At 35.4% G+C, this 21,956-nt stretch overlaps 2 protein-coding genes across 2 annotated transcripts; both read right to left on the reverse strand.

Annotated features, from left to right (window-relative positions):
• Positions 1-7,916: 7,916 nt before the first annotated feature.
• LOC145724319 (myrosinase 1-like) lies at positions 7,917-14,240 on the reverse strand. The gene is made up of 9 exons (XM_081972486.1): positions 14,082-14,240; positions 13,802-13,941; positions 13,552-13,745; positions 11,412-11,846; positions 8,681-8,850; positions 8,555-8,625; positions 8,309-8,502; positions 8,144-8,250; positions 7,917-8,086 (listed from the first exon to the last, which is right to left on the reverse strand). Exons 1-9 carry the CDS (start codon positions 14,138-14,140, stop codon positions 7,972-7,974), a joined length of 1,485 nt encoding a protein of 494 aa, XP_081828612.1. The 5' UTR covers positions 14,141-14,240; the 3' UTR covers positions 7,917-7,971.
• A 233-nt stretch (positions 14,241-14,473) lies between these two features.
• Positions 14,474-16,339, reverse strand: LOC145724320 (uncharacterized). Its single transcript, XM_081972487.1, has 3 exons — positions 16,107-16,339; positions 15,830-16,052; positions 14,474-14,591 (listed from the first exon to the last, which is right to left on the reverse strand). Exons 1-3 carry the CDS (start codon positions 16,221-16,223, stop codon positions 14,518-14,520), a joined length of 414 nt encoding a protein of 137 aa, XP_081828613.1. The 5' UTR covers positions 16,224-16,339; the 3' UTR covers positions 14,474-14,517.
• Positions 16,340-21,956: the final 5,617 nt, after the last annotated feature.

A 21,956-nucleotide genomic window follows, 5' to 3' on the forward strand; every position in this document is an offset into this window, starting at 1 on the left:
TTCCGGAAACCAAAAAGGTGACCAGAGGTAGTGACAAGTGTTGAAGTTGTTTAAAGCAAACTAATATAAACTAAAAAAAATTAAATAAAACTAAATCAAGTAAGGAATTGACCTGGTGGTTCAACTCTGACTTTCTGAAACTCTGTGGCTGCTGGTCGGCTTTTCCAACACGTGGGTTGGTCTGGAAAACTCTAGACGGAGCAGTACCGGTTAGGTTTATTCAATCCCCGATTGAAAAGTTCTTTGGTCGGGAAAACCCTTAGATCTCTGGTCGGAAAACCCTTAGGTCTTTGGTCGGAAAGCCCTTAGATCTCTCTTTACCCGTAATTCGGCCAGATGATCATGGATTAAAAAATTTATTTATTTACAACCATATATGTAATGCTGTCATTACTAACGTCATTGAAGGTTAGGAAGTATCATATTGCGCACCTCTACTTCCCGCCCTGATTTCCCGCCCTCTAAAATTGTGTGATTGTTAATATTTTTGAAAAAACAAATGATGATTGAATCAAAATTTTTTAATGTCAGATAAAGTCGGATCGATATTCAGTTCGCAAATAATAAATTGAGAAAAATGTCCTGGATTACAACTCGAATTGTATGCATTCTAATAAATTATAATGCCTATAATACATTACAATTCTAAAATTAACATGATCTAAACTAAAACAAACTACTTATTGAAATTAATGGTTACATTTGAATTATTATAAGTGTTTATAAAAATATTTAGGCCAGTACCAGCACTGGCGTCTCCAACAGTTGTCTCTTTGGTCGACAAATTAATTTGCTGCTGAATGACTGAGGTTTGTGAACTACTTGCAACAGCTTCAGAAGACATGGCACGTTGGGACAGCATAACGGCAGTTTTGGTTTTATTCTCCATTAAGCTATCCACATAACCTTCTGCCACAGTACTAGATTTCCATCCTCCCAGCCTTTTTAATTGGAGTACATTTGCTCCACTGTTGGCAATTAACGTAGCGGCGGTTCTTCTTAGAGCGTGGCCTGTAAAGCCTTTCGAGTTCTCTAAATTCATAAAAGTAGCAATTTTTTGGGAATAAATAGCTATTGTATTGTGCCCAATTGGTTGATTTCTTGCTATTTCTTGTATTATAGGCATTATAACCGTTAGAATGCATACAATTCGAGTTGTAATCCAGGACATTTTTCTCAATTTATTATTTGCGAACTGAATATCGATCCGACTTTATCTGACATTTATTTATATTGGTGAGTGGTTTACCACATAGCTACGGTAACAATATACCTGATTGATTATTCTGAGAAAAATGCCTGCTTGGTAGTTTTTTGTTGTGTGAATGAAATGAATGAAACAATAAATTGTAAATTTTGATAGAAATATGATGGTTGTAAATAAAATAGTATACAAACAACAAAAAATAAATAAAATAGTATAAAAAAATATACTATTAAATGAAAATTTCTTCTGTAATTGTTTATTGAATTTAAACATAACTTTGATACATTTTTTCATATTTCTCCTTTGACTTGGCAGGCAACAAGCCAGATACCACGTTTGCGGCAGCTTCTTCAATATCTGACGGAAGTTCTTCAGACATGTTCATAACGAAATGCACTTTTAAAAATTTGTGACTGACACTGTTAAATTGTCGCTTAAGTGATATGTGGAAACAAATGGCCACCATAACAACAACACCAAAACAGTACAGCGTATATGACAAGATTTAAGGGTAATAAATAACTACCCGTAGCAAGCATATACGAGACGTTCCTAAATAGTTCACATTGCACAAAATATGAATTTTCTTCTTACTTTACGCCGCTTCTGATGGTCGTAGATAAAATGTTGTACATCACCCGTGGGGTATGGCAAATTTACGTACTCGTGTGATCCTCCCACTCGTGACTATAAAATGCTCATACCCCACTAGTAATGTAAATAACTATTTTTTTTATTTTAGGCCCATGGGCGTAATAGTGCTATTTTACGCCCGCAAATGGGGTTGTGGGGTTTTACGCCCGCAGTGGGCAAATATTGTCGTGTTATGATAAGTCCACATGTGTAGACTTGTTCTTGACCAATCGCAAACTACGAACTGTTTTGTGATTTAGGGAAATGCTGCATGTGGACTTGCATTGCGAAATTCAGAATACATTTGATGAGCCAACGGAAACAACCATAAAACTCTATTTTTCTCCGAAAAAACTGGAAATATTTACTTATGTAGTACATATCTGGAATTGATACTATTAAAAGCAAATAACGCGTCCAGCACTTATTTATAATGGATCTAAAATGTAGTATATTTAAGGTCCCTAAAACCCAAAAAATAACCAAGATATAAGGTTTTTAAAATTTTGGATACAATTTTTTATAAAGAAAAATAAAGTAAAATAAGTCAAATAACTCGGAAACTCAGAAAAGACCAAAAATGTTCAGAATGGCTTTCTGGACCAAGTGAACTAAGTTTGCATCTACTTAAAACCGAGTAAACGCTGTTACAACTGACAGAGCGTTAGTATTAAATTTAAATCTATTTTATTTTCTTTTGAACACTCTGTATATCTTCAATCGTGTTGCGATTAGCACGAGGTGAAAGAGAAGTTCGAGACGAACATTTTGAGATTTTTACAGTGGCTGAAACCCAAAAAAATGCCGGAGATATGGAATTTTCAAAATTATGATGCAATTTAAAAAAAACAAGAAGTCGAATATCTTGGAAATGGTTAAAATTACGAAACTTTTGCAAAAGGCCATAAATATTCAGAATGACTTTCTGCACCTAGTGGACTAGATTTCCACTCACTTAGCTCAGGATAAACGCACTCACAACTGGCAGGGCGTAAGTTGCAAATTTAACAGTTTTTTTGTTTGTTTTTTTTTGAAAAGTTACAGCAAAAGTTTAAATTATAGAGTTGTAGGAAATTTCACGCTCTAGAAGATTGCTTTAAAGCATTTTTGCTCTCAAAGGCCATTTAGGGAGTTAGAGGCCGAAAACTGTTAAAATGCATAATTTCTGAATTTAACGGTTTGGGTAGTCGTGGGATGAGGAGGGTAACAGAAACACACAATTAACTGTGATGTGTATGTAATTCTGACAAAGACTTCTTCCTCAGAAAATTTTGATTTTGACTTAATTTGGCAACAAAGTCTGCCAGTGCAACACTGTTACATTTTAGAAACTGCAAATTATGAGTAAATTTGGCAACAATGTTAGTAATTTCTGCTTTGGCTTACTCGTTTTGAGTAATTTTGGATTTATTTTGCTTATTGTGTGCCATTTTATAGCTCTGAGTCTGTGTATAGGAATAATTAAATAATTATATTTTTAACTTTTAAGGTGTAAGTATCACTTTAGTCATCCCGTATGTTGATTTTATTTCACGGGGTTTCGCTTTATTTGCCTAATTTGTTTTTTTTTTATTTTAGGCCCATGGACGTAAAAGTGCTATTTTACGCCCGCAAATGGGGGCGTAAAAGTGTACTTTTGCGGACAAATTTTTTTTTTTAAAGGACACCCTTTAAAAAAACCCACTTTAAGTGAGAAAGTAACAGTTTTAAGCACATTTTTGAAATCCTCATTAAATTTCCTATCCAATAACCTGAAGAAACTCTACAAAATTTGGTACAGGCAGGGAGAAAAGCGGTGTCAAAATTTGAACTGCTAGAAACACAGTTTACAAGAACACTCAAGGACAAAATCGTTGGTAAAACCCGCTTCGAGTGAAAAACTGACAATTTTAAGCACATTTTTCAAATCCTCATTAAATTTCCTATCTAATAACCTACAAAACACTACAAAATTTGGTACTGGCAGGGAGAAAAGCGGTGTCAAACTTTGAACTGTTAGAAACACAGTTTACAAGAACACTCAAGGACAAAATTGTTAGTAAAACCCACTTTGAGTGAGAAAGTGGCAGTTTTAGGCACATTTTTGAGATCCTTATTAAATTTCCTATCTAATAACCTACAAAACACTACAAAATTTGGTACAGGCAGGGAGAAAAGCGGTGTCAAAGTTTGAACTGCTAGAAACACAGTTTACAAGAACAAGTACAAAATCGTTGGTAAAACCCACTTCGAGTGAAAATCTGACAGTTTCAACCACATTTTTGGAAACGTCATTCAATTTCCTATCCAATAACCTGAAAAAACAGTACAAAATTAGGTACAGGCAGGGAGAAAAGCGGTGTCAAAGTTTGAACTGCTAGAAACAGAGTTTACAAGAACACTCAAGGACAAAATTGTTGGTAAAACCCACTTTGAGTGAGAAAGTGGCAGTTTTAGGCACATTTTTGAGATCCTCATTAAATTTCCTATCCAATAACCTGAAGAAACTCTACAAAATTTGGTACAGGCAGGGAGAAAAGCGGTGTCAAAATTTGAACTGCTAGAAACACAGTTTACAAGAACACTCAAGGACAAAATCGTTGGTAAAACCCGCTTCGAGTGAAAAACTGACAATTTTAAGCACATTTTTCAAATCCTCATTAAATTTCCTATCTAATAACCTACAAAACACTACAAAATTTGGTACTGGCAGGGAGAAAAGCGGTGTCAAACTTTGAACTGTTAGAAACACAGTTTACAAGAACACTCAAAGATAAAATTGTTAGTAAAACCCACTTTGAGTGAGAAAGTGGCAGTTTTAGGCACATTTTTGAGATCCTTATTAAATTTCCTATCTAATAACCTACAAAACACTACAAAATTTGGTACAGGCAGGGAGAAAAGCGGTGTCAAAGTTTGAACTGCTAGAAACACAGTTTACAAGAACACTCAAGGACAAAATTGTTGGTAAAACCCACTTTGAGTGAGAAAGTGGCAGTTTTAGGCACATTTTTGAGATCCTCATTAAATTTCCTATCTAATAACCTACAAAACACTACAAAATTTGGAACAGGCAGGAAGAAAAGCGGTGTCAAAGTTTGAACTGCTAGAAACACAGTTTAAAAAAACACTCAAGGACAAAATCGTTAGTAAAACCCACTTTGAGTGTGAAAGTGACAGTTTTAGGCACAGTTTTGAAATCCTCATTAAATTTCCTATTTAATAACCTACAAAACACTACAAAATTTGGTACAGGCAGGGAGAAAAGCGGTGTCAAAGTTTGAACTGCTAGAAACACAGTTTACAAGAACACTCAAGGACAAAATTGTTGGTAAAACCCACTTTGAGTGAGAAAGTGGCAGTTTTAGGCACATTTTTGAGATCCTCATTAAATTTCCTATCTAATAACCTACAAAACACTACAAAATTTGGAACAGGCAGGAAGAAAAGCGGTGTCAAAGTTTGAACTGCTAGAAACACAGTTTAAAAAAACACTCAAGGACAAAATCGTTAGTAAAACCCACTTTGAGTGTGAAAGTGACAGTTTTAGGCACAGTTTTGAAATCCTCATTAAATTTCCTATTTAATAACCTACAAAACACTACAAAATTTGGTACAGGCAGGAAGAAAAGCGGTGTCAAAGTTTGAACTGCTAGAAACACAGTTTACAAGAACACTCAAGGACAAAATCGCTTGTAAAACCCACTTGTAGTGAGAAAGTGACTGTTTTAAGTATATTTTTGGAATCCTCATTAAATTTCCTATCTAATAACCTACAAAACACTACAAAATTTGGTACAGGCAGGGAGAAAAGCGGTGTCAAAGTTTGAACTGCTAGAAACACAGTTTACAAGAACACTCAAGGACAAAATCGTTAGTAAAACCCACTGAGTGTGAAAGTGACAGTTTTAGGCACATTTTTGAAATCCTCATTAAATTTCCTATCCAATAACCTGAAAAAACACTACAAAATTTGGTACAGGCAGGAAGAAAAGCGGTGTCAAAGTTTGAACTGCTAGAAACACAGTTTGCAAGAACAAGGACAAAATCGTTGGTAAAACCCACTTCGAGTGAGAAACTGACAGTTTTAGGAACATTTTTGAAATCCTCATTAAATTTCCTATCTAATAATCTACAAAACACTACAAAATTTGGTACAGGCAGGGAGAAAAGCGGTGTCAAAGTTTGAACTGCTAGAAACAGAGTTTAAAAGAATACTCAAGGACAAAATCGTTGGTAAAACCCACTTTGAGTGAGAAAGTGACAGTTTTCAGCACATTTTTGAAATCCTCATTAAATTTCCTATCCAATAAAATGAAAAAACACTACAAAATTAGGTACAGGCAGGGAGAAAAGCGGTGTCAATGTTTGAAGTGCCAGAAACACAGTTTTAAAGGACAGTCAAGGACAAAATAGTTGGTTAGGTTAGGTTAGGTTAGTAAAACCCACTTCGAGTGAGAAACTGACAGTTTTAAGCACATTTTTCAAATCCTCATTAAATTTCCTATCTAACAATCTACAAAACACTACAAAATTTGGTACAGGCAGGAAGAAAAGCGGTGTCAAAGTTTGAACTGCTAGAAACACAGTTTACAAGAAAACTCAAGGACAAAATCGTTGGTAAAACCCACTTCGAGTGAGAAACTGACAGTTTTAGGCACATTTTTGAGATCATCATTAAATTTCCTATCTAATAACCTACAAAACACTACAAAATTTGGTACAGGCAGGAAGAAAAGCGGTGTCAAAGTTTGAACTGATAGAAAAACAGTTTAAAAAAACACTCAAGGACAAAATCGTTAGTAAAACCCACTTTGAGTGTGAAAGTGACAGTTTTAGGCACATTTTTGAAATCCTATTTAATAACCTACAAAACACTACAAAATTTGGTACAGGCAGGAAGAAAAGCGGTGTCAAAGTTTGAACTGCTAGAAACACAGTTTACAAGAACACTCAAGGACAAAATCGCTTGTAAAACCCACTTGTAATGAGAAAGTGACTGTTTTAAGTATATTTTTGGAATCCTCATTAAATTTCCTATCCAATAATCTGCAAAAACACTAAAAATATTGTACAGGCAGGAGAAAAGCGGTGCAAAGTTTGAACTGCCAGAAACACAGTTTAAAAGAACAGTCAAGGACAAAATAGTTGGTAAAACCCACTTTGAGTGAGAAAGTGACAGTTTTAAGTATATTTTTGGAATTCTCATTAAATTTCCTATCCAATAACCTGAAAAAACACTACAAAATTTGGTACAGGCAGGAAGAAAAGCGGTGTCAAAGTTTGAACTGCTAGAAACAGAGTTTAAAAGAATACTCAAGGACAAAATCGTTGGTAAAACCCACTTTGAGTGAGAAAGTGACAGTTTTCAGCACATTTTTGAAATCCTCATTAAATTTCCTATCCAATAAACTGAAAAAACACTACAAAATTAGGTACAGGCAGGGAGAAAAGCGGTGTCAAAGTTTGAAGTGCCAGAAACACAGTTTTAAAGGACAGTCAAGGACAAAATAGTTGGTTAGGTTAGGTTAGGTTAGTAAAACCCACTTCGAGTGAGAAGCTGACAGTTTTAAGCACATTTTTCAAATCCTCATTAAATTTCCTATCTAACAACCTACAAAACACTACAAAATTTGGTACAGGCAGGGAGAAAAGCGGTGTCAAAGTTTAAACTGCTAGAAACACAGTTTACAAGAACACTCAAGGACAAAATCGCTTGTAAAACCCACTTGTAGTGAGAAAGTGACTGTTTTAAGTACATTTTTGGAATCCTCATTAAATTTCCTATCAATTACAGTAAAAAAAAACACTACAAAACTTGGTACACGGTGTCTCATTATAAACGGCCTTTAACTGTTTTTTGTTTAGGTTTTTTGGAAAAAAATGTTTATACAAAAGTTGTAGAATTTGTTCTAAAGATTTGAACGCAACGTTTTTGAATTATACAGGATGTCTCAAAAAAGTGTGACAGACCAAAATTGTATTTTTTTAAATGGAACACCTGTAATGAGACACTCTCTACATACAGTTAGGGAGAAAAACGGTGTCAAATATTATGGATAGTAGTAGTAAGTAAGTATAAAATGACACACTATCGTGTATTTTATTCGTTAACTTTATTCATTCTAAGAGAGAATCATTTTCAGGTATAACTAATCGACAATAGCCCTGGCTTCAATTACTCTTTTGTACCACTTGGCCGATTCCTTGTACGTCCTGGTCCTTTCTTCACTATCAAAATCAACCTCTACAATGCCAAACCTTTGCCTATAAAGTAAATTACCATTAATCCATTTCTGGTAAAATCGATTTTGTGTAACTTACGTGTAACCTTCGGCCCACTCAAAGTTATCGAGCAAACTCCACAAAGTATATCCGGTTACGTTGATACCATCCTCTAGAATTGCATCTAGAATATTACTCAAATAACCCTAAAAAATTGTACTATTTACGTTTTTAACTGGTTTTTACAATTTTCTATGCATATACCTTAAAGTAAGTAACTCTTGATGTGTCTTCTATCTCGCCAGGGCTGGTGGCCCAACCGTTTTCAGTGATAATGAATTCACCAGGGTTGTACACTTCATTGAGATAGTTCAGAAGATACCTGATACCGGGTGGGTCAGAGTATAGCCAACTGGCAACACTTGGGGTCCAAGAAGGATCAACCGAATTTGCAGAACCTTAAATTAATATATTTCACTCATTAGATTTACGTCAATTTTTCTGTTATACCTTGATCAAGCCAAATGGAAGGTGAAGCAATTTCTGGTTCGTCAATGTGCTCCACAACGTTACTGGTATACCTGAAAAGTGGTCACAATTATTAACAGCTCAGTTAAACCAAATTGGTATACTTGCATATTTAAAGCGAAATAATCAAAAGTTCCATTAATGTAATCGATTTCTTCTTGGGTAAATTCAGGCAACCTGGAGAATGAATAACCTTCCAGACTGCTCCTGAAGGCTACCCTGTCTATGACTACTTGAGGCCAGTTTCCTTTGAAAATAGCGTGAGCATATAAACCAACCTACGATAAATTAGATGTTTTACATATAGACTACGAAAAACAACTGAAAACTCTAGTTTCCAGTTCAAAACAACATGAAAACCGGTATTGAAATCGATTTCAGATTCAAGCTCAATTCATATATTTCTGGAATCCAAGTTTCATGAAAACTGTATGGAATCGAAATTTGAACAGCTGACAAATAAGATGTTTGTTAAAGTTTTGCGCCATTATAAGTGTTTTTTTATCATTAAATAATCCGGTTATTAGACTTGATATTTTTTTCAATCCTGCGAAACTTAACAAAAGTACAAAAACAAAGAGAGAAACAAGGAAAATATCCAAAGTAGGAGAAAAAGGCAAATGCGATATTAAAACTGATAAAATCAAAAGAGTAAACGAGAGGAAAAATGCGTTAAAATGATTGAGCTGGCTAATTGACCAGAAATTTTTAAAAAAGTAGTACCTAATGGGTAAATTACCGGTAGAGTAAATATTTTACTGTCAGAAAAATTTAACAAGTCAATTATTGGTATGTAAATTACAAATATTGTGTTTCTGGCAGTTCAAGCTTTGACACCGTTTTTCTCCTTGACTGTACCAAATTTTGTAGTGTTTTTCCATGTTATTGGATAGGAAATTTAATGAGGATTCCAAAAACATGCTTAAAACAATAATTTTCTTACTTCAAAAGAGTTTTACAAATGATTTTGCCCCTGATTGTTCTTTAAACCGTGTTCAAATTTCAGACCACGACTTTAACTGATTTAAATATTTGTTACGCCAAACCAGTTTTTGCTAAATAACTTAGAAAGGGTGAAAGTTACGAAAAATTTGAGAAAGAGCAGAAATGTTTGTAAAGTACTGCTAAACTCATCTCTAGAGGTTTTACAGTCCGTCAGTGCTGCTACTATACAGGGGGTACATGAAAATTGTAATGATTCAGATTTTTTGGCCACCCTGTAGGCAATTTTTAAGATAGAATTTTTTGTTTTACACCACTGGAAAGAGGAGCTCAAGACGGTTAATTTGAGTGGTTCAACCTCCGTAAACTCCCAAAAATAATCAAGTTACAGGGTCCTCAAATTTTAAACCACAATTCCAACCGAATTGAAAATTTGTTGCATTAACGCAATTTTTGCTAAATACCTCAGAAAGGGTGAAATTTACGAAAAATTTGAAAGAGAGCAAAAATGTTTGTAAAGTACTGCTAAACTCATCCCTAGCGGTTTTACAGTACGTCAGTCCTGGTACTATACAGGGGGTGCATAAAAATTGTAGTGATTCCGATTTTTTGGCCACCCGTAGGCAATTTTTAAGATAGAATTTTTTGTTTTACACCGCTGGAAAGAGGAGCTCAAGCTGCTCAAGACGGTTAACTTGAGTAGTTCAACCTCCTTGAACTCCAAAAAATAATCAAGTTACAGGGTGCTCAAATTTTAAACCACAATTTCCATCGAATTCAAAATTTGTTGCATCAAAGCAATTTTTGCTAAATACCTCAGAAAGGGAGAAAGTTACGAAACATTTTAAAGAGAGCAAAAATGTTTGTAAAGTACTGCTAAACTCTTCCCTAGCGGTTTTACAGTATGTCAGTGCTGCTACTATATAGGGAGTGCAAGAAAATTGTAGTGATTCAGATTTTATGGCCACCCTGTAGGCAATTTTAAAGATAGATTTTTTTTTATTATTTATTATTAGATTAATTTTTGCTAAATACCTCAGAAAGGGTGAAAGTTACGAAAAATTTGAAAGAGAGCAAAAATGTTTGTAAAGTACTGCCAAAATCATCCCTAGAGGTTTTACAGTCCGTCAGTGCTGCTACTATACAGGGGGTGCATAAAAATTGTAGTGATCCGATTTTTTGGCCACCCTGTAGGCAATTTTTAAGATAGAATTTTTTGCTTTACACCACTAGAAAGAGAAGCTCAAGACAATTAATTTGAGTAGTTCAACTTCCTCGAACTCCCAAAAATAATCAAGTTACAGGGTGCTCAAATTTTAAACCACAATTTGAACCGATTTGAAAATTTGTTGCATCTAACCAGTTTTTGCTAAATACCTCAGAAAGGGAGAAAGTTACGAAAAATGCTAAACTCATCCCTAGCGGTTTTACAGTCCGTCAGTGCTGCTACCATACAGGGGATGCATGAAAAATGGAGTGATTCAGATTTATGAGTTTTCAGATTAATGCCATGATAGAAAAATGATATCTTTTCAGCAAATTTCAATAAGATTCTTAAATTTACTGATCAAATTAGAATTTAGAAGTAAAATTGGTAAATTTTCCTGTCACATTGAATTTTACTCACGGTAAATTTACGGATGGATGGATTGAAATGATTGAGATGGCTAATTGTCAGAAATTTAAAAAGAAAATGAATTGATAATAGAAGAACGGAAGAATGGATTGGAATGATTGAAATAAATTAAAACCATTAGACGTATTTTGGCGTCCGTGTTTACAATGCCCGTCTTATTTTAACTCATTCTAATGAAAAAGGATGGCCTATGTTACTACAGCTTAAAACTCAGGTTAATACTGCCGCCAAAATATGCCTTTTGTTTGAGTAGTTACTTACATTAAATTCAAACGCTCTTTGCGCAGCTTCCACATCCAAAACATTATCCTCGTCCTTCGGATAGTAATAGGCACTTGGAATATTGAAAGTAACTTTGCCGCCCTGTTCAGCTTTGAATTCTTCCTCGTAGATACGGTAAGCCTTAGCGTGAGCCTTAATGCTGGTATAAGCGCACTGGTATACTCCTTCGGCGAGGTTCTTTTTACCGGGAGCATGTGCTCCTTGACCGTAACCATTAACGCAGGTGGTGCTCGCTTCGTTGATGGTAACCCAGTATTTGACGTATGGCCCCAAAGTACGGTATACGACTCGGGCATAGTCTCCGAAATACTCCGCAAGTCTGGGATTTAACCAGCCGCCTAAGTCTTCGAGATGTTGAGGCAAGTCCCAATGATAAAGGGTTACCACCGGCTCAATATCATTGGCTAGAAGTTCCTGAATGACAACATTATGGGTTAACTCGTTGGTTGTTTCATCTACAACAGTGCGGTAGTAAGTGTACTTTACCGCACATGCGTGCGGTAATAATTATAAGTTTAAATTTTCAAAAGATCACTTGATTTAAATAATAATTGTTTACTTCTGAAGATTTAAAACATGTTTTATGTGTCATAACCTATATCTATATGCAACTTTTTTCGAGATATTGACGTTTGAAAAATGACGTTTTCACACTTTGAACTGTCATAGTTCTTATTCAGATAAAGATAGAGCAAAACGGTTTGCATGTTCCTATCTTAAATTTTGACAGCAGTATGACCTTCGGATACACCGGAAAAAGTTAAGATAGAAACATGCAAGCCATTTTGCTCTAACTCCTGCTTAGGAGCTATAACACTCCAAAATCTGAAAATGTCATTTTTTATACGTTAATATCTCGAAAACCGTTGCAGACACATGTAGGTTATCATACGTGAAACATACTTGAAATCGTTAAGAGAATCTAAAAATATAATAATATACAGGGTGTTCCACTTAAAATATGCAAGTTGGTACCTAATTTTAGTATTACCGGAAGCGCCACCATTTTGAAAATATTTTAAATAAACTGTCCCGGTCGATCATCAAATTTTTAGAATTATTATGCTCCATTCGGTTTTCCCATAATGGATCGCGGAGGTTCCTGGAAGACCACCCTGTATACTATAAAATTTTTCCGTACAAAGTACCAGTTGATTTTGAAAAATAATAAACTAGATTTTTTAACATTATTCTCATGAATAGTTTTGAAAAATTTTAAAATTTTGAAAATTGTCGTTAACTGCTTTAACTAGTTTAGGTTAATGGTAGAAATGTGATTTAAAGTGTCATTTGTCAAAATGTCATTTTTTAAGAGTTTAATGGCGGATTGCACCGACGTAATTAAGGGCATCCTAAGGTTCACCTAGGCTAAGTTGTGATTTGACTGTGACAGATCATCTGCAAAATGTCATAGTCAAATTAAAACCTAGTCTAGGGTGTCCTTAAATATGTCGGTGTAATCGGCCATCAGAGTAATAGTGTCCTAATTTTTAAAACTTTGACAAATTGGCAGCAAAACGGATTCGTGTTCTTTATGCCAAAATTATAGAAAAAATGACTACCTTGACAAGTTTAAATCCAGTATGGCGGCGGTCAGTATAGAGGGCAGGAAAATTTCATTTGTGCTAAAATTTTCTGTTTTTAAGAAGCCAAAATTAATCCGAAAATAATAAGAAATTTCTTAGAAAATCGAAATTTTAAAAAATCTATTTGGCCCAGCTTTAAATTGCCCAACTTTGCCCCAATTTAAACTTTTTTGCATCATTCATAGTTTCCGAGAACCCAATGGTGAGAGTCAAATTTGAATTATCCTCATACTTTTTCCAGGTTTCTCTAATTTTTTCTCTATCCACAGTGAGCTCTCCTGCATCATTTACAACTTTTTTCACATTTTTCTTTTGGAACCTTCCTGTATCTTGTCTCAATTTCCTATGGGTCTCATCGAATTTGTGTAATGATGTGAATGAGTATTAATTTCATAAGTACTTGTTCCAAATTTGATCAAACTTCAACGGTCTGACTGTTATGACAAAAAAAATCGATGGACTATATAGAATAGTGTTGACACTTAAAACTGGATCACCTTGGACAATATACTTTTTTTTGGGATATCACTCACCTGAACTAGATTTATATAGTAATCAAGTCCAGCTTGATTGATGTAGAACGGTGTTCCATCAGGCATAATTCTGGGCCAGGATACGGAAAACCTATACAGTTTGACTCCCAGGTCCTTTAAAATAGCTACGTCCTCTTTATACTTGTGGTAAGAGTCGCAGGCGACGTCACCAGTAGCATTTTCCTGTACGTGACCTAATATTCCATAATTTAGGAATGAAATCGCTAAAGGCAATTGTGGTATTGCAAACCTGGTTCATGGACAAAAGTGTCCCAGATGCTGACTCCTTTTCCATCTTCATTCCATGCACCTTCCACTTGGTAGGACGCAGTGGCGGTTCCAAATTTAAAGGTGTCTGGGAATCTCTTTTCAGAATCCTCAGACAGAATCCTATTGATATATTAAGGGAATATAGAACTAAGCATGGCACATAATATAAATCACTCAAATCTCCGTTTGTAATGTTATTAGAATTGAGCGTATTTCATTATTTGAGTTAAAAGGTAAATAGTACATTTTCGTGCACTTACCCAGATATTACTAAACTTGAAACAAAAATTACACCGAACCAGCTCATTGTACAGCTCATGTAATCCTTACCGAGTGAAATTTAAAACTATTGAAATTTTGTAACAAAATTTACCGTTAAGTGCACTCTATTGAATGATATGTGGCAAACCCGAGTACTTTTTGACAATGGTTTGATAAGAACCTGAGTGTTTTTGACAAATACTTTATGTACTGTTCAATACTAAATGAGAAAATTCGATTTCGAGAAGTCTTATCGCCTGTTTTCAATAATAAGTAACGCTAAAATGTATGATCCTTCATGATTAGATGACGCAAACACTTTTAGTGGAACAAAACAGTGTTCAACAATACAGGCTGCTTCAAAGGTGTATTTGACGAAAATAAAAACACATTTCAGGAAAATAATTATTTAATTACCTTTAAGCAATACAAAATTTAAAAGGTTTTAGGGGTCTCCACGAATCGCTTTATGGTACAGTTCTGGACTTTAACCCCATCTCTTGTGGTACCTGAAACCCGAAAAAGTATTCTCAATAAGAGATATACAAGTAAGAAGATACACAAGTTGCCTATTGGTTAGGTTAGTGTCACAAACTGTAAGGAGAGATAGTACATCCAAAAATATGAGAAAAAGTTCCTATAACCAGGATGGGACGTGATAGGAAACATTGCGTTCAGAAAACTTCCGAGACGCGGGATAGCTGTCCTGTTGAATATTGTTACTTTGACTGAGGCACTTTCCTGCTGACTGGAAGAGAGCCGCTGCTATTCCCGAAACGACAAAAGGACCCGCCGTTCCCCTAGAATTATCGGCCCATCAGCCTCCTGCCATCCTTGGGAAAAGTGGCAGAAGTTATCATCCTCAGGAGGCTAAAGGAGCAAGAAGAGGACCTGCATTTCATCCCCGACGAGCGAGAGATTTGGATTCTGGAGGACACTATCAAAGGAAGTCCTGAGGATGACCGAGTACATTACGGAAGGGTTCAACAGGAAAAAAGCGACAGAAGCCGTGCTGCTAGACGTCTCCAAGGCCTTTGACAGGGTTTGGGACAAAGGACTTCTAATCAAGATGCTGGATGCTGGCTTTTCAGTCGGCCTGGTAAAACTAATTAGACCTTTTCTTTCAGCTTGTCGCTTTCGAGTCAAAATCGACAGCGTCTATTCAAGTTATAGGGAAATGGAAGCAGGAGTGCCGCAAGGTGCAGTACTGTCGCCATTTCTCTATAACATTTATGTTTCAGATCCGCCTAGAACTCAGCGAACCAGCTTAGCACTCTACGCGGATGACACTGCGGTCATGGCCCGGAATAACAATCGCCAGAGAACCTGTTCGATGTAAACTTGCTGTTGAAGACAAAATTATAGAACAAGTTTTACAATCGTGGAAACAATGGGGAAGACAGAGAAAGAGACAACGGTACAATCACGTAAAGAGGATGGACCAAAACTTCCTACTGGTAAGGACTAGACCAGTAGGAAGACTAAAAATGGAAGGACAGCTAGCAATCAACATCCCAGGAAATACTGCCAAAGGCGTGTACAGAAGAAGAAGATAAATTGCAAGAGTAATGTTACAAATTGGTCTGCTATATGTTACAAATGCCAGTTATTCCATGAGGTATCAATTACATGGTTTAGCATAATTATGTGAAGCTTTGTCGCGCTGTAAGAAATTGCACTGTATGCGGAATAATTATTTGGAGCAACCTCAAAGATACTAAAATCATCAAAGACAATCAACACTCACCGCATTTATTAGCCTCGTTCGATTCCTTCATCTTTTTCATCTGATTTCGTCCTTTGGTATAATAGTCATCTAAATGGGTGATAATGCTGATCAAAAATGAACAGGCACCTAAAACCAGGTAAAGGAACACTTCTGTAATCACGTTGAAACTGGTTCTCAGTATGAACCACACCACTGGGTTACACAAGATTTTGAACGTGAGAGTGACCAACAGAACAGTAATCTGGAAATATTATTAATTCAGACAATTTTTGTGTTTTTTTTTTGTGTCTTGTACCTGTAAGATCCAGTACAAAGCATTTCCAGAAACTTTTGTTATGTTGTTTGGTGCAATGGTTCTGGGGGGATGAGGCGGTACGTTGTATGTGTCGGCAGTATCTCCAATAATATTCATTTTCACTCTACCACAATTTTATCAACATACATAGAATTTGGTTGAAAAGTAATTTAAAGCAAAATTAGTATCGTTTTTTACTGACAGCTGCCACGTTCCTGTGACTGATGACTTATTATAGGATTTCGCAAACGAGTGGAATTTTCCATTTTCATTAACCTGTTGTTAAATGTTTCTATTTACATAAAATATTCCTAAATGTTATATTTTTATGTAACACACCTCCGTGGGAAAATTACTATGTTATCGTGAATGGACCTATTAATAAGCGGGTGTTAATTGCAGGTAATCTTCTATTTTTAGAGAAAAAAATGTGATTTATTTGTGATTTGAACCTCCAGAACGTTTTTCGTGAGAAAGTGTAGACAAATACAAAAAAGTAATTATTCAGAAAGATGTAGGTTATGAAATTATTTTAAAACTATACTAATTAATAATTAGGTGATTATTTGTGAGTTTTGTCATTTCTGATTCTTACACTTAATTTTTATTTACAATTAAGAAAAAGAAAAATTCCCATTGCATTATAAATCATCAGTGTACAGATTTCATGTTTTCCAAACAAAAATCATTCAAAATTTCTAATATGTAATTACTTTGAGCAAGTTTAATAAATTCTTTGCTTTTGCTAAGCTAAATAGCTAAAATTGACGTTGGATTCTTCCAGGACACTCTATCTCAAAATTTGTTGTTCTGAATAAAAATATTATATATTTGTTCTTCATTGTCTTCTAAAATTAGACTATCGACTACGCAAATCTCTAGAAGGTGGGAGATTCATTTTTGAATACACTTTTTTCACTACTGATTCATCAAATCAATGATTCAATCAATGATTTGATCAAACTGATTTTATAAGAAAAGTAAAATGTTCTTTCCAATTGACTCACTGTTAAGCCCTTACAATGCACAATTTGTAACAATTTGTACTATTTTCCTCTAGAATTTTTATAAATACAGGGTGGTCCACCACAAACAAATCTAATTTTACGACAGGGGACCAGATAGAATTTTAAAAATATTTATGTTTTATTTAACCAACTTGACTTATTATTGCACTTTTTAAAATACATTTTTTGATGTCAATTTTCGACCATTTTTGTGTGTACCCCCAAAAAATAACCGATATAAAGAATTTTGAAAATTTTAGACACAATTTCCAAAAAAAGTGGATTATCTCAAAAACGGTTAGAGTTACGAAAATTTTACAAGATACGAAAAATTTTTAGAATGACGTTATTCACCCAACAGACTACACCACCACTCAGAACCGGGTAAATGCAGGCACAAAATGGCAGAACCTTAGTTTCTGTTCTGGTTTTTGGGACACCTTGTTGTTGTGGTTAGTACAGAGTGAAACAGCAAAGCAAAAAAGAGAGTGAAAAGCAAAGCTTAAGACAAGCATTTTGATCATTCTGTTGTCACTGAACCCCCAAAAATAATGGTTACGCAAATTCCGCGCCAACTGGATGCTTATTCTTGAAACAAGGGTGTTATCAAGAGAAAGGTCTGTAGAATGTGACAAGAACCAGCCAGTCTTCTTCTGTCGCATTCTATCAAACACTTCTATTTTTTGTTCCCGGTTTTGAAGAATTAGGCTCCTAGAAGACTTCCAAGACAATATTTGGGGACAGTAAACCGCTTCCAGATTACAATTTTGACAACCGGAAGACAATATGACAATTCCGCAACATCTGGAAGACTTTCAAGGTAATTTGGGGACAGTAAACAGCTTCCAAACTACAATTTTGACATCCGGTAGACAATAAAATCGTTTTGACAATGTGTAAAACATGATAAAGGCTTCTGACAGAGGTTTTTGACACTTTGCAGACATCGAGAAGAAGCCTTTTGGCCGTAATATGACAATTCCGCGACATCTGGAAGACTTCCAAGGCAATTTGGGGACAGTAAACAGCTTCCAAACTACAATTTTGACATCCGGTAGACAATAAAATCGTTTTGACAATGTGTAAAACATGATAAAGGCTTCTGACAGAGGTTTATGACACTTCCCAGACATCGAGAAGCCTTCTGGCAGTAATATGACATTTTCGCAACATCTGAAAAATTTCCAAGAAAACTTGAGGACAGTAAACAGTTTTCAAACTACAATTTGGACAACCGGAAGACAGTGAAGTCGTTTTGACAATGTGTAAAACATGATAAAGGCTTCTGACAGAGGTTTTTGACACTTCCCAGACCTCGAGAAGCCTTCTGGCAGTAATATGACAATTCCGCGACATCTGGAAGACTTCCAAGGCAATTTGGGGACAGTAAACAGCTTCCAAACTACAATTTTGACATCCGAAAGACAGTAAAATCGTTTCGACAATGTGTAAGACATGATAAAGGGTTCTGACAGCGTTTTTGACACTTCCCAGACATCGAGAAGCCTTCTGGCAGTAATATGACAATTCCGCGACATCTGGAACACTTCCAAGGCAATTTAGGGACAGTAAACAGCTTCCAAACTACAATTTTGACATCACGTAGACAATAAAATCGTTTTGACAATGTGTAAAACATGATAAAGGCTTCTGACAGAGGTTTTTGACACTTCCCAGACATCGAGAAGCCTTCTGGCAGTAATATGACATTCCGCGACATCTGGAACACTTCCATGGCAATTTGTGGACAGTAATCAGCTTCCAAACTACAATTTTGACATCCGGTAGACAATAAAATCGTTTTGACAATGAGTAAAACATGATAAAGGCTTCTGACAGAGGTTTTTGACACTTCGCAGACATCGAGAAGAAGCCTTTTGGCCGTAATATGACAATTCCGCGACATCTGGAAGACTTCCAAGGCAATTTGGGGACAGTAAACAGCTTCCAAACTACAATTTTGACATCCGGTAGACAATAAAATCGTTTTGACAATGTGTAAAACATGATAAAGGCTTCTGACAGAGGTTTATGACACTTCCCAGACATCGAGAAGCCTTCTGGCAGTAATATGACATTTTCGCAACATCTGAAAAATTTCCAAGAAAACTTGAGGACAGTAAACAGTTTTCAAACTACAATTTGGACAACCGGAAGACAGTGAAGTCGTTTTGACAATGTGTAAAACATGATAAAGGCTTCTGACAGAGGTTTTTGACACTTCCCAGACCTCGAGAAGCCTTCTGGCAGTAATATGACAATTCCGCGACATCTGGAAGACTTCCAAGGCAATTTGGGGACAGTAAACAGCTTCCAAACCACAATTTTGACATCCGAAAGACAGTAAAATCGTTTCGATAATGTGTAAGACATGATAAAGGGTTCTGACAGCGTTTTTGACACTTCCCAGACATCTAGAAGCCTTCTGGCAGTAATATGACAATTCCGCGACATCTGGAAGACTTCCAAGGCAATTTGGGGACAGTAAACAGCTTCCAAACTACAATTTTGACAACCGGAACACAGTAAAATTGTTTTGACAATGTGTAAGACATGATAAAGGGTTCTGACAGCGTTTTTGACACTTCCCAGACATCGAGAAGCCTTCTGGCAGTAATATGACAATTCCGCGACATCTGGAAGACTTCCAAGGCTGTTTGGGGACAGTAAACAGCTTCCAAACTACAATTTTGACAACCGAAACACATTAAAATCGTTTTGACAATGTCACGACACAGCGAAAGCTTTTGCCAGGGTTTTTGACACTTCCCAGACATATCATGATGCAATTTCCAAAAAAAGTAAAATATCTCGGAAACAGGTTGAGTTAAGAAAATTTTGCAGGATATCAACCATGTTCAGATTAACTTTTTGCACCCTGATGACTAGGTTTACAACTAATTAGGACGGATTAAACGCGGTTACAACTGGCATAGCGTTAGTTTCAAATTGGACTGTTTTAATTTTTAATTTTTATTTTGAACACCCTGTATGAGATGAAAGAGCAGTTAATACGATCGATTTAAGTTTGTTTTGGTTCCTAAAGCCCAAATAATGACCAAGATACATTATTATGAAAATTTGGATACAGTATTCAAAAAAATTAATAAAAAAATCGAATATCTCGAAAACAGTTAAAGTTACGGAAATTTTGCAGGAGACCAAAAAGGTTCAGACTGACTTTTTGCAACAGGTAGACTACGTTTGCACTCAACTAGAACCAAATAAACCAGATCATAACTGGCAGAGCATTAGTTTCAAATTTAACTGTTTTTCTTTAGTTTTTTGAATACCCGGTCATCTCAAAAACTGTTAGAGTTACGGAAGTTTTGCATGAGACCAAAAATTTTTAGAATGACTTTTTTCACACAGTGGACTAGGTTTACACTCACTTAGGAATCGCATAAACGTGGCCACAACTGACAGAGCGTTAGTTTCAAATTTAACCGTTTTTCTTTTTTTTTTTGAACACCGTATATATGTTTAATTTTATTGCTATTAGCACGAGGTGAAACAGCAGTTTAAGACGAATATTTTAATATTTTTACAGTCACTGAAATCTCAAAAATGGCCGAGATACAGAATTTTGAAAATTTGGATACAATTTCCTAAAAAAGTCGAATATCTCGAAAACGGTTAAAATTACGGAAATTTTGCAGGAGACCAAAAAGGTTCAGACTGACTTTTTGCGACAAATACACTACGTTTGCACCCATCTAGACCCAAATAAACCAGATCATAACTGGCAGAGCATTAGTTTCAAATTTAACTGTTTTTCTTTTGTTTTTTGAATACTTTGTCATCTCAAAAACTGTTAGAGTTACGGAAATTTTGCATGAGACCAACAATTTTTAGAATGACTTTTTTCACACAGTGGACTAGGTTTACACTCACTTAGGAATCGCATAAACGTGGCCACAACTGACAGAGCGTTAGTTTCAAATTTAACCGTTTTTCTTTTTTTTTTTGAACACCGCATATATGTTTAATTTTATTGCTATTAGCACGAGGTGAAACAGTAGTTTAAGACGAATATTTTGATATTTTTACAGTCACTGAAATCTCAAAAATGGCCGAGATACAGAATTTTGAAAATTTGGATACAATTTCCTAAAAAAGTCGAATATCTCGAAAACGGTTAAAGTTACGGAAATTTTGGAAAAACCCAAAATATTCAAAAGATTTTCCTGTGCTCAGTGGATTAGGTTTACACCTACACAGATGCGGTCACAACTGGCAGAGTAAGTTTCTAACTTGACTGTTTTTCTTTTTCTTTTTGGACACTTTGTATAAGTGCAGTCGTGTTGCGGTTGGCACGAGGTAAAAGGGTACTTTATGACAGACATTTTGAGCTTTTTATACCCGCTGATGCCTCAAAAATGTCGGAGATACAAGATTTTCAAAATTTTGATAAAAAAAAAGTATAAAATGTCGAATATCTCGGGTACGGTTACCAAAAATGGTCAGAATGACTTTCTGTACCCAATGGACTAGGTTTGCAGTCACTATTTTGAAAATGGTTTAGGTGATTTGTTTCCATTGACTTCTGTGTATTTCGTATGATATTGTACCATTTTTACAGCAATCAATGCATTTACATTGTATTTTTAGCTACTGTCGTAGGTAAAGTAGTTTGATTAACACCGCAAATAGGTACTTATTAGAATAAGTACACATTGTGAAGTAAACATCCGTGTGTAAAGCTGGTCAATAAACCAATAAAATTAACTTTTTTAGGAAAACAATACAATTAATCCCATTGCAATAAAATTCGCGAAAATCCTCCGCTAAAAAGTCAAATTAGCACCTTGAATTTCGAGAAAACTTCCTTACAGAGAAATTA

Source organism: Ips typographus, linkage group LG2 (genome assembly GCF_016097725.1).
Source record: "Ips typographus isolate SLU linkage group LG2, UJ_Ityp_2.0, whole genome shotgun sequence".
NCBI lineage: Eukaryota > Metazoa > Arthropoda > Insecta > Coleoptera > Curculionidae > Ips > Ips typographus.

Bases quoted from the DNA above. Each gene is read 5' to 3' on its own strand.
- LOC145724320 (XM_081972487.1), bottom strand. From the start codon at position 16,223: ATGAATATTATTGGAGATACTGCCGACACATACAACGTACCGCCTCAT. The intron at 16,053-16,106 runs GTACAAGACACA...TAATATTTCCAG, and splicing joins CTTTGTACTGGATCTTACAG to ATTACTGTTCTGTTGGTCAC. The intron at 14,592-15,829 runs GTGAGTGTTGAT...TTCGGGTTTCAG, and splicing joins GAACGAGGCTAATAAATGCG to GTACCACAAGAGATGGGGTT.
- LOC145724319 (XM_081972486.1), bottom strand. From the start codon at position 14,140: ATGAGCTGTACAATGAGCTGGTTCGGTGTAATTTTTGTTTCAAGTTTA. The intron at 8,626-8,680 runs GCAAGTATACCA...ACCACTTTTCAG, and splicing joins GATTATTTCGCTTTAAATAT to GTATACCAGTAACGTTGTGG. The intron at 8,251-8,308 runs GTATATGCATAG...ACAATTTTTTAG, and splicing joins CAAGAGTTACTTACTTTAAG to GGTTATTTGAGTAATATTCT.